The following is a 12,948-nucleotide window of genomic DNA, read 5'->3' as shown; positions in this document are numbered from 1 at the left end:
ACCCTTTTCTTTGTCCTTCTCTATGTCACGTTATTATTTACTCAACTTTTCAGAAATGGCAGTACTATTGGTTGAAACACACCAAGGGTCAGGTCCTCGATATCAGGGACAACTTCATTTCATTGTAACATTGCTCAATGCGCCCCTCACACCCTCCAATCCCTCTTCACTTCTTTTTATTCACACAATAATAATCAAAACACTACACAAATGCTAAAAGGTTAAACACTATGAACATTTTATATCAATCTCTTTCTGCTTTTATTATAGGTTTCTAATGATTTTTTTTTTCTTTTTCTGTTAGGAACAGATATCGAAATTCAGTTGCCTTGACTATGAAACTGGGAGATGTTATGAAAAGGCCATTCACTGTGTTCAATGTCACTGTTCACTATCCCTTTAATCACGGAATTGTTTATTAAAATCTAACACCAACAAGTACCAATCTTTCTGGGCAACCAATATTGGGAGAGTGAGTGAGTGAGTTAGTGAGTGAAGTCTTCACACTCTGTATAGTAGAGGCTACAAAACCTCCACAGAGAAGAACTTTTCTTCTTCATCAACAATGGTTCAAACCTACATTTTGCTCTTCTTCTCCGTTTTGCCCTCGTTTTTACCTCATGGAACAGCAGCACTCAACCTCACTCTCCCAGGCCAACATCCAGACCCGGAAGCTGTTGCAACAGAAGTTCATAGGTACGTCATTCCAAAACCTATGTTTTTGTCTGTCTTCTTAGTTCCTTTTTTCAGGGTTTTAACACAAAAAGCACAACAAACCCACTCACTTAACTTAACCCTTTTGTTTCACCTTATCTCCAAGACCCTACATTGCAAATTATCATCCCATCCTCATAACATAAAAGCTAAAACATAAAGATACAATCTTTACATCTGGGTCATTGCCAAATACCAGCATCTCGCATTTCAATTTTGTTGGCTCTTTTTAGTGATAAAAAAATGTTTTTTTTTTCTAGGTTTTATGCAAGGGACAATTTTTGTGAAACTACATATACTAATTTAGTTTTTTTGTTTTAGGAGGGTGAATGTTTCCATGGGAAGAAGGGAAATGCTGAGGTTGTCTGAGAAAGATGAAGCACCATGTCTCACAGGGAACCCCATTGATGATTGTTGGAAGTGTGACTCAGATTGGGCCAGCAACAGACAGAGGCTAGCTGATTGTGCAATTGGGTTTGGGCAGAACGCAAAGGGTGGAAAAGGTGGACAATTTTACATAGTCACTGATTCATCTGATGAGGATCCTGTGAACCCAAAACCAGGAACACTTAGACATGCAGTGATACAGAATGAACCACTGTGGATCGTGTTCCCCAGTAACATGATGATTAAGCTCTCTCAGGAACTCATTTTCAACAGCTTCAAAACCATTGATGGGCGTGGCGCTGATGTGCACATCGTGGGTGGAGGCTGCATCACTCTTCAGTATATTAACAATGTCATTATTCACAACATTCACATCCACCATTGCCATCCCTCTGGTAACACTTTCTTCTTTTACTTGGTTTTTTTAACAGAAACTAACAGTTTTATTCTATGAATTTTTAACATAATTTCAGCCAACTAAAAGAAAATATGTTAGTGTGAAAACTCAAAAGAGTGTTTTCACTCTGACCATACATTTATTGGACCTCTTTGCTTTTTTTGTACATGCAATAAAGTGAGATTCAAAGTTGGATTCAATGGAGAAACAGTGATGTTTTTTCCCGCTTTGCTTGCTTTTGCTTCCCTCCAATGTTGATTTTTTCACTTTCTACATTTTTTCCACATAAGTAAAGTATTACCCTCATAGAGACATTCTTTCTCATTTTAAACTTTAAAAAAATCTACCATTTTCTTAAACATTATAAAAGGTACCATTTTGTTTCCCTTTAACCATTATTATAATCTCTTCTATTGAAATTATGTAAATACGATGTCTATATTTATAAAATGCAAAACTTTATCAACACATCTTAGTTAAAAAAAAAAAGGTGCACTCTAAAGTGTAATAAGATAAAATAGGATACAAACATTAACCATATTTAATGTACACTATGATAAGGTTTAAGGTTTTAATTAGTATAAGTTGTGATGCCACTTATAATATAAAGACATAGGGATCTTTTATGAATAGACTAGTTAGATTCATTATTAACGCAGAATGTTATATATATATATATATATATATATATATATATATATATATATATATATATATATATATATATATATATTAAATATAAAGGCATAACATTATTTTCATCTCAAATGTTTAGGATTTATAATTTTTTTCTTATATATCATTCAATTTTTTTTAATATATTATCATTCATAATTTTCTTTATTTTAAATTATTATTATTATTATGATATATGTTATTAGAAATACTAAAATAATGTCTTTGCAAGAATGATGGAGATGCCCATTTAGAAAACAAGGTCCTCCAAGGATGTAAAGATAAATTGGTCAGTCATCCGTCGTTGCAAGACATCATTGTCCACTTCGTGGAAACGTATTAGTCTGAATTAAAATATTTAAATAAATTATATATAATTAAAAAAAATATATATATATATATATATATATATAATATGTTTTAAATTTTAGTAAAATATTGTTATGACAATTTTAGTAAAACTTCCATAATATATATAAGAAGGAAGAAATAAGTAATGATTATTACTACCACGATTTTCAGGTAATGCTGACGTGCGGTCGAGTCCAGAGCACTACGGGTACCGAACAGAATCAGACGGCGATGGAATCTCGATCTTCTCGTCGCGCGACATCTGGATCGATCACTGCACGCTATCGCGGTGCAAGGACGGCCTGATCGACGCGGTGATGGGTTCGACGGCAATAACGATCTCGAACAACCACTTTTCGCACCACAACGACGTGATGCTCTTAGGCCACAACGACGACTACCTGCCAGACTCGGCGATGCAGGTGACGATCGCGTTCAACCACTTCGGGGAGAATCTGGTGCAGCGCATGCCGCGTTGCAGACTAGGTTACTTTCACGTGGTGAACAACGACTTCACGCGATGGGAGATGTACGCGATCGGAGGAAGTGCGAGGCCTACGATTAACAGCCAGGGAAACCGCTACACTGCGCCGGAAGATCCGGACGCGAAGCAGATTACGAAGAGGCTGGACGCCGGAGAAGGTGAGTGGAGCGGCTGGAATTGGAGGTCGGAAGGGGATGTGATGCTGAACGGCGCCTTTTTCGTGGCTTCAGGAGGTGAGGCCGGAACTGCCTACCAAAATGCGTACAGCGTTCAGCCTAAGAACGTGGAACGCATCTCGCTCCTCACAAATTCCGCTGGTGTTCTCGGCATTGCCAGGTATCTTAATTATCTTTACATCTTCATTAATTATTTTAATTATAATTAACGCAACTTTGTCCTCATTTTTCTTTAATTATAAAAATTAGTTAATAGAAGTAAATTAGTATGAAATCATTATCATAATCAGAGATAATTATCAAATCCTATAAAACAATTCTACATATACATAATAATTATCAAAGTATACAAAATATAATAAATAAAAATGTGTAAAGTTAATTGCTTCGGTATTTTAGAGGTGATGTTGATATTAATACTCAAGGAATTAAGTTTTATGTAGAACTACAATTAATTCAAATTGTGCTGAAATTTTAGAAAGAAAGAAAGAAAATTTAAAGTTGAATTGTTCTCTATTTTTATTTATTTTTTCTGACTTCCTACTGTATCAATGTTTAAAAATGAAAAATTAACTTATAAATATAAAAACAAAGTAATATGAATACTGTTAAATGTAAATTGTAACAACTCATGATATGACACCACTAAGCATCGATGGGAGAGCACATTAGTTAACGGAAAAAATAAAGTTAATTGCTTCGGTATATTTTATTTTATTATGAATAGATAAAATTGTCTTTTACATTAAAATTCAATTTGATGAACAGGGACAATAATGTGGGAAAGTGGACGGATGATAAGTCCCAGAGTACAATGGCGGTGACACCTTCACGTACTTTCACTCTTCTCTCTGCATTTCTTGCTTTCTTCTTCTGCCTCTTATTTCATACAATTACCTTAACAAAACTTCTATAGCAAATGAGTTGTAACCAATCAATCGAATACGATGATGTTTCTTGTCACTGTTGGAATGAAATCAAACCAGACACCCATTAATTGAGTTTAGACTAAATTTTTTCTTCCATCGTCATTTTATATCTTCCTTCCAACCTCATCTCCCCATTCTCTTTAATTTTTCCCTCAACAACTTTTTCTATGATAGGCATTATGTGTTCCAAACATGAACGGTTTACGGAATCTCTAAAACAAATTTAAAAATTGAATTTAAGATTTTGTTTTAAACTTGAAATAATTTTTAAGATATTTTTTTAGAAATCTAAAATAAGGATTTTACCCTTTTGGATTTTGAGTCGACTTCTTCCATAATGTCAAATAGAGAAAATTGTAAGTTTGTCAGTCCTGTAGTGAAGGAGAAGTTGGTTAATATCCAGGACAGATATAAAAAAAGAGCTTAGGGTTTAGAACATTTGTTTCTTCATTTTAATGATATGAAAAACTAAAATGCAATTTGTTTTCTTTAAGGTTTAATCACCTGAAAGATTTTCGTATTTTTTTCAAAAATTTCAATTGGGATTCAGGTATTAAGATGTTTCAATTGGATTCTATTTTTAAAATTTGTTTCAATTTAATATTTTTGTTAGAGTATGATTGATGATATTAATTGTGTGTTATATGTTAGCTTATGATTTTTTTAATTTTTTAAAATTTTTAATATTTTTTTTAAAAATAATTGACATGTGTCAAATTAAAATTTTTGTCACATTCAACTTTTAATTTCTTTAATTTTTAATTTTTAAATTAAAAAAAAAGACTTTTACATGTCGAATTATGATTTTTATGTCTCGAAAAATCTTAATTTGATTCTTGAATTTATTATTTTGTCTCAATTTAGTCTTAAATTTTACATTTAGATTTTGTAATTACTATAAAATTATTTAAAAATTTTACATTTAAATTTTTGAAGTTGTCGAGCAATTATTAAAACAAATTTCAAATAAATTTCAATGCAAAATTTAAAATTTATATAAATTTGGTTTAAAATATCTATTATAATAAAAATGCTATTATAATATTCATATAAAAATTAAATTTGATCTTAATTTGGAAGGGATGAAATTATTTAGTTTATAAAAAAATTAAAGTTAGCGTGACAGAAAATAACAAACACAAAAATCAACACATCGAGATTTTTCGCATAAACAATTGACACGTGATAGAATCATAATTTGACATTTCACAAAATTTTTTAAATAAAAATTATATATATATATTTAAAAGAATAAAAAAATAAGCCGATACGTGTCAGTTAATTTTTTTTAAAGAAAGCAAATAAAAAAATTAAAAATTAAAAAAAAAATAAAAAAGACCGTAAGCTGATATAACATATCATTAACGTAATCAATAATAGTTTAACAAAAAGGAGCAAATTAAAATAAATTTTAGAAAATAAAACACAATTTGAAGGGAAACGGAAGTTGCGTATGAGTAAAGTTTTCTTTAATTATCTTTGCCGCATAGAATATTTGATGATTTGCATTATAATATTTGTGTAGCTCTCCGCGAGGAGGATGTTTATGCGTCACACACAACCCTTATACTCTTTAACTTTCAGAAGGATATTAACCAATGGCTACCAACTACTGTGTCTAAAAGAGTGTTTATTACACAAAAATGAAACAAAGTAACAGATAATCCTGATGCGTGTATATAGGTTTTAATTGATGTTTCATTTTGACGAACAGATATTGTTTTCTTTTCCTTTTGACCAGAATTGTCCCCGTGATTTTCGTGTTTTTTATGGACCATATACGCTTTCCCATATCTATGTCATGATTCTTTAATTTAAAAGAAAAAAAAAAGGCCCAACGAATGCGGAAATAACAATGGTGGTGTTTCTTTAATTTTAAATTTAAAAGTTATTGAGAGGGTGGTTTATCCTTTAAAAGTGAAAACGCTACGACATGCAAAACCAAACATAAGTTCATAATATTCTTAGTATAGTAGGATTAATTGTCATAACAAACTTTCATTCTGCATTAGAATCTGAATCTCACACCTTCAATTGAATTTTAATTTTAAAATTTTAAATATCAACATTAGTTTTAATTTTTTCTCTCTTAACTTTACAATTTTATTGTTAATTTTATAATTTTCCCTCAAAGGTTACCAAACAAACGTGAGATTATTTGCGAAAGTATTCAAAGTGAAAGCAGAACACAAGATAAAATATTGGTGCAGTTCCCTTGATCTTTTATTTTATTTTAACTTTTTAATAATTTTTTATGTGATAGCAAAGATTAATAAAGTTTAGAGTGTCAATATAATTGAGATGTGTTAAAATTCATAGTAAATAACTTTATTTGAAAATGTAATTATTTGTAATTATTATAGTGCCAATATAATTAATTCATATATTTTGTAAAAGACTAAATTAACTCCTTTTTATTAAAAGTGGTTTCTTTGTTAAGAATGGTTTTAACAATGATCGTGTTGTGTATCCAGTTGTAAAATAATTGTAGAAAATGTGATACTGTCACATTTTATTGAACTATTGTCTAACACGGTAAAGAAGGAGATATTTTTTCATGGTTTATGATTTTTGTTTATAAGAGTAAGCCTAATCAATCATAAAACTTAAAATCTCTTTTTGACCATATCAGACATTATTCTTGCTAAATATTGCAAAAATAGAAAATAAAAATTAATGCAGAGTTTAAGTGTGTCTAGAGGAAAATCTCGACATGGTAGGGGCAGCAGAACCACAAACTTTGAATGCAGATGAAATACAACAATAGAAATGCTAGCAAGAAGATAACATTTTACAATTTTAACCTAAAAAATAACATGATAATCAACTATGTTATATAATATAATCGATTACGTAAACATAATTCATTATCTTTACGTGTTATGAATGTAACCGTAGTCGATTATATTATATAATATAATCTATTATTTAACATAATCAATTATTATATAATATAATTTAACGATTTCTTACAAAATTTATTGTTCACGTTTTTTTAACAGCAAATGATTCCAAATCAAGATCTTCCTGAATCAAAGAAGGAAAAAAAAAGTTTCAATGAAAATATTTCGAAGATTTGAAGATCAATTAAAAAAATTATCAAGTCATTCTTTGTGAAGAATTATAAGAGAAGATACAATTGAAAGCTCAAATCCTTAACATTTAGCAATTGTAAGGAACACATGCCCAATTTCCCTCACTCTTGTTGTTAGTACTGAGAGCACAGAAAGGTTGGTTCCTAACACACAATGACCCACAGGAGAGCCCAAATCTTCCCAATAGTGCATTTGAGAAAAGACCTAGAAGGGAGACACATCAACCCCAACATCTGAATGATTACGTTGTGACAATTCCAAAGAACCACAAGAAATAGAATTCTGTTATGCCTAAATGATGAGGGAGGAATCTTATTGTTATATATATTCTTCTCCCTGACAGGTACCCTTTCAATTGGTGCTTTTCATTGTCCTTACTCCCCTCCATGGCCACGTCCTCATCACACTCAGAAGAATTTGCCAAATTACACAAACAACTTGAACAAATCATTTTGTCCCAAGCCAACTTTGCCAATACCCTTCATGACATCTCCGAATGTACCTCTCTCCTTGAAACCAAATCATCACCACCTCCATCTCAACCCATTTCTTCACGTCCCCTGAAATCTGACCTTCCCACCTTTGATGGCAATGATGCCCTAGGTTGGATCTTCAAAGTCACTCAATTCTTTGACTACCACCAAACCCCACCTTAGCAACGCATCTAGATCTCATCCTTCTACCTTGAAGGCTCAGCACTATCATGGTTCTAGTGGATGTCTAACAATGGGCTCCTTACGTCTTGGGAAGCCTTCCTCCGCGCCTTGGAACTCTGTTTTGCCCCATCCAAGTTTGAAGACCCCATTACCTCTATAAGCGATTAACTGAGGCTGAGATGCAAGCTTGTCGGGACAAGAATCTTTGCTTCAATTGTGACGAGAGATACACTCGCGGTCACCGTTGTAAGCCTCAATTTCTGCTGCTTTCCACTTTTGACACTGATGATTCCTTAGATGAATCCCTTTCTGTCGACACCACGCCCGCAATGCCATCGGAACCAGAGGCTAGCATGATCAGCCTTCACGCCTTCTTTGGGCAGTGGACACCACAGACTTTTCGGGTCATTAGAGCTATCAATGGGTTCAATGTTCAAATTCTGGTGGATAGTGGGGCAACCCACAACTTTATCCAAACACGTGTGGCCCAATTCTTGCAGCTACCTCTCCAGTCCACTCCAAGCCCATTAAGAGTCATGGTTGGTAATGGAGAATTTTTACCATGTTCTAATTTTTTCCTTAATGTTACATTGCATCTGGCCCAAAATCAATTCCCGATTGACTTATATCCTTTGGAACATTCGGGTACCGATGTGGTTCTTGGAGTGCATTGGCTGACACTTATAAGTCCTTATGTGATGGACTATAATGATCCTTTTATGAGGTTTATGTGGAATAATACTTTGGTGGAGTTACAAGGTGACCAAGGTCCACTTAAATCACTCATTTCCGCCCACCAGCTAAAGAGGCTTCAATCCACTAATCTGGTCGAGGCCCTCTTTCAAGTCACAATGGAACCTTCACCCCCCGGGCCTCATTTAACTTCTCCCTCACATGATATTAACCAACCCCCTCTTTCCCCATCCACTTTACCTGCAACCCAATTTCTCCACTACAACAACTCATTTCCAAATACTCATCCCTTTTCTCCGCCCCCACATCACTACCTCCTTCATGTTCCACCAACCATTTCATTAACCTTCTCCCAAACTCCACTGTTGTTTCAGTTCGCCCCTACCACTATCTGCACTTCCAAAAACAGGAAATTGAAAGCTAAGTTCAGAAAATGTTAGCTTCGGGATTTATTGTGCCAAGAACACAGTCCTTTCTATTCTCCGGTCCTCCTTGTTAAAAAGAAGAACGCAACATGGCGTTTCTGTGTCGATTACCGAGCACATAACGCTATTACAATCAAGGACAAATTCCCTATCCCAACGGTGGACGAACTTCTTGATGAATTGGGCAATGCATCCTGGTTTTCTAAATTGGATCTACTTTTTGGATTCCACCAAATTCTGATGGTACCAACAAATGCTTGTAAGACTACCTTCAGAACTCATAATGGTCACTTTGAATTTACGGTCATGCCTTTTGGACTGTGTAATGCGCCCTCAACATTTCAAGCAACGATGAATGATCTATTCAGACCACATCTGCGGAAGTTCATCATTGTTTTCTTTGATGACATTCTTGTCTATAGTCCCTCTCTGGACTCTCATGCCATGCACCTTGAGACTGTTTTTAAATTGCTACATTCCAATCACTTCAAGTTAAAGGGCAGTAAATGTCTTATAGACAGACATTCTATTCAATACTTGGATCATATTGTCTCTTTTCAACTAGTGCAACCCGATCCTGAGAAGTTAGTGGCTATACGCAACTGGCCTTCACCATCATCAGTGAGTCTTTCTAGAGTTTCTTAGGACTTACAGGCTTCTATCACAAATTTGTCCCTCGGTATGCCTCAATCGCTCACCCTTTCACTGCCCTTCTCAAGAAGGACTCCTTCCTTTGGAATGATGATGCTCAACAGGCCTTTGACCACCTTAAACATATCCTTCTTCAAGAACAAGTGTTGGTCATTCTGAATTTTAGTTCCACCTTTGTTATTCAAACTAATGCTTCAGGTCTGGGTATGGGTGTTGTTCTATCTCAGAATCGTCATCTGGTTGCTTATTTTAGCAAACAATTTTGCCCCAAGCTTAGAAACTCTTCCACTTACATCCGAAAGTTATGTGCCATAACCTCCGCAGTTTAAAAGTGGCGTCAGTATCTCCTTGGTTGACACTTTATTATTCAGACTAATCAAAGTTCAATCAAGGAACTCATACACCAAACAGTTCTAACCCCCGAACAACAAAAGTATCTCTTCAAGCTATTGGGTTATGACTTTGAAATCCAATATTGCCCAGGCAAGTCTAACACTGTAGCTGACACTCTTTCACGTGTAGAGCCCTTGGAGGAATCTCTGTTGGTCTTATCAATTCTACACTTGGATTTTCTGGATGCTCTCAAGTTATCACTTAGCACCAACTCTGAATTCCAAGACTTGAAAACTAAGATTAATGCTACATTTGCGGATTTCCCTGGTTTTGCCGTTCACCATGAATTCATTACCTACAAGGACAAAATTAGGTTTCCTTCATCTTGCCCATTCATCCCCCTCCTCCTTCATGAATTCCACTCCACCCCGTTAGCAGTGGCTAGAACCCTCAGCAGACTTCTGGCCAGTTTTTATTGGAATAATATCCGCAAAGATGTCCAGGATTATGTGGCCGCTTGTACCATTTGTCAGCAAACTAAAATTCCTACACAGCGTCACGTTGTTGGTAGGATCTTTCCCTGGACTTCATTATAGGTCTCCCTCCATTTAAGGGATTTACTACCATTCTCGTCGTGGTGGATAGCTTCTCAAAAGGAGCTCATTTTGGGTTGCTACCCCATTTCTTCACTGCTATTAGCGTGGTTGAGTTATTTGTCAACATGGTCTGCAAACTCCATGGTCTCCCTCACAACCTCATTTCTAATTGCGACCCAATTTTCCTTAGTCAATTTTGGTGTGAATTGTTCCGCTTGAGTTGTACTAAGCACCGTATGTCGACCGCTTACCACCCTCAAACGGATGGGCAGGCTGAGGTAGTTAATAAAGTGTTACAACAATATTTACATTGTTTTGTTCACCACAAACCTTCACTTTGGGACAAATTACTTCCATGGGTTGAATGGAGTTTCAATACAACAGTGAATTCCTCCACTAGTTACACCCCTTTTTAGGTTATGTATGGGTTCCCACCTCCCATTATTCCTTCCTTTCCATCTACAGATACCTCTAATGCTGCTGTTCAATACGAGCTTTCAACTCGCGAGATGATTCTTCGCAAACTACGCTCTAACCTTGCAAAGGCACAAGAGTCTATGAAATATTGGGCAGATGTTTCTCGCTGCGAGCTCCAATTTACCATTGGTGATTGGGTCTACGTTCGCTTACGACCACACAAACAGACTTCTGTTACTAGTCAAACCTTTGGCAAGCTTCAGAAGTGGTTCTTTGGTCCCTTCCAGATCACCAATAAAATAGGGGCAGTAGCTTATGAATTGGCGTTACCTCTAGAGGCAAAGATCCATAACATTTTTCATGTCTGCTTACTTCGACCACATAAGGGTCCTCTTCCTTCCTCACCTCTCACATTGCCTCATGACATCTTCGACAACCAACCTGTGTTAGTCCCATTAGCTATCATTGATCGGAAATGGGATAACTCCACTCCCACCTCCTGCCTTCAAGTTTTGGTTCAGTGGAAGGACATATCCCTCAAAGAGGCCAGCTGGGAACCGTGGGATATTTTTAGAGACTAGTTTCACCTTGAGGACAAGGTGCTATTTGAACCGGGAGGAGATGTAAGGAACACAAGCCCAATTCCCCTCACTCTTATTGCTAGCACTGAGAGCATAGAAAGTTTGGTTCCTAACACACACAATGACCCACAGGAGAGCCCAAATCTTCCCAACAGTGCACTTGAGGAAAGACCTAGAAGGGAGACACGTCAACCCCAACGTCTGAATGATTACGTTGTGACAATTCCAAACAACTACAAGAAAGGGAATTCTGTTATGCCTAAATGATGAGGGAGGAATCTTATTGTTATATGTATTTTGTTTTTTCCTACATGTCATGTGTATTGCAAGGCAAGGAATTCTATATATTAAGGGTTGTTAATAAAAGAAGGGACAACAAATTATTCAGTGAAAATTCTTTCTTTCTACTTTATTCCCCTTTTCTCTACAATCTTTTTCTTCTCCCTGACAGGTACCCTTTCAGCAATACACCAACAATTATATTCTCAATAACTATAAAGTGGATGCCATGTTGAACATGAAACACAACAACAACAATATTCACAAGAAAGAAAATAGCAAATCATTCTCAGTTTTACTTTGTGAGAAGTTAAGTTCGAAAAAAAAAGAGTGCTAAACCATTACAATATTTTTTACCATTGTGAAGTTTACCTTATGGGCTTAGATTTCACCGTGGTAAAATTGTTGCCTAAATTTAAGACCACGATTTTTTTTACTTTAGGAAACATTTTTAAGTTATTTTTTAAACTACAAAATAGTGTAGTGATGGTTGCATAAATCACATGAGTTATGATTGAGAACTCGTTAAAGAACTTGACAAAATTGCACTTTCTAAAGTCAGAGTTGGTAATGGAGCATATATTGCAGTAAAAGGCAAAGGAACAATGACAATTGAAGGTCAAACAGGTTTGAAAATGATTTCAGATGTTTTATATGTTTCTGAAGTTAACCAAAACATATTGAGTGTTCCTCAGTTTCTTGAAAAGGGTTATAATGTACTATTTGAAGAAAAAAAATTGCATGAGTATAGATTCAGAAGGTAGAGAAGTGTTTAAAGTTAGAACGAATGGAAAAAGATTTGCCTTGGACTTCATGAGCGATGAACATGCTGTAGTGTACAAAGAGGTCAACAATACAATACTTTGGTATAAAATATTTGGCCATTTTCATCATAGTGCTTTAATATTCATGATGAAGAATAATATGGTGAAAGGCTTGCCTAATATAGAAGAAGAACTTCCTACATGCATTGCTTCTCAGAATGGGAAGGAAACGAGACTCCCATTTACACAAAACAAGACTTGGAAGGCCATACAAAAGCTACAATTGATACACAAATGTTCAAGGTCCTATGAGCACATGATCATTGAATGACATTAAGTACTATA

General features: G+C 35.0%; 1 protein-coding gene across 1 annotated transcript; it reads left to right on the top strand.

Moving 5' to 3' along the window:
• Positions 1–455: 455 nt before the first annotated feature.
• On the top strand, positions 456–4,197 carry LOC114190452 (probable pectate lyase 12). Its single transcript, XM_028079340.1, has 4 exons — positions 456–696; positions 1,036–1,496; positions 2,696–3,344; positions 3,953–4,197. The coding sequence occupies exons 1-4, from the start codon at positions 566–568 to the stop codon at positions 4,098–4,100; spliced, it is 1,389 nt and encodes a 462-aa protein (XP_027935141.1). The 5' UTR covers positions 456–565; the 3' UTR covers positions 4,101–4,197.
• Positions 4,198–12,948: the final 8,751 nt, after the last annotated feature.

Source organism: Vigna unguiculata, chromosome 7 (assembly GCF_004118075.2).
Source record: "Vigna unguiculata cultivar IT97K-499-35 chromosome 7, ASM411807v1, whole genome shotgun sequence".
In the NCBI taxonomy this organism is placed as follows: domain Eukaryota; kingdom Viridiplantae; phylum Streptophyta; class Magnoliopsida; order Fabales; family Fabaceae; genus Vigna; species Vigna unguiculata.
Note: the sequence above shows the minus strand (reverse complement) of the source record. Positions and strands in the feature narration are given on the sequence as shown.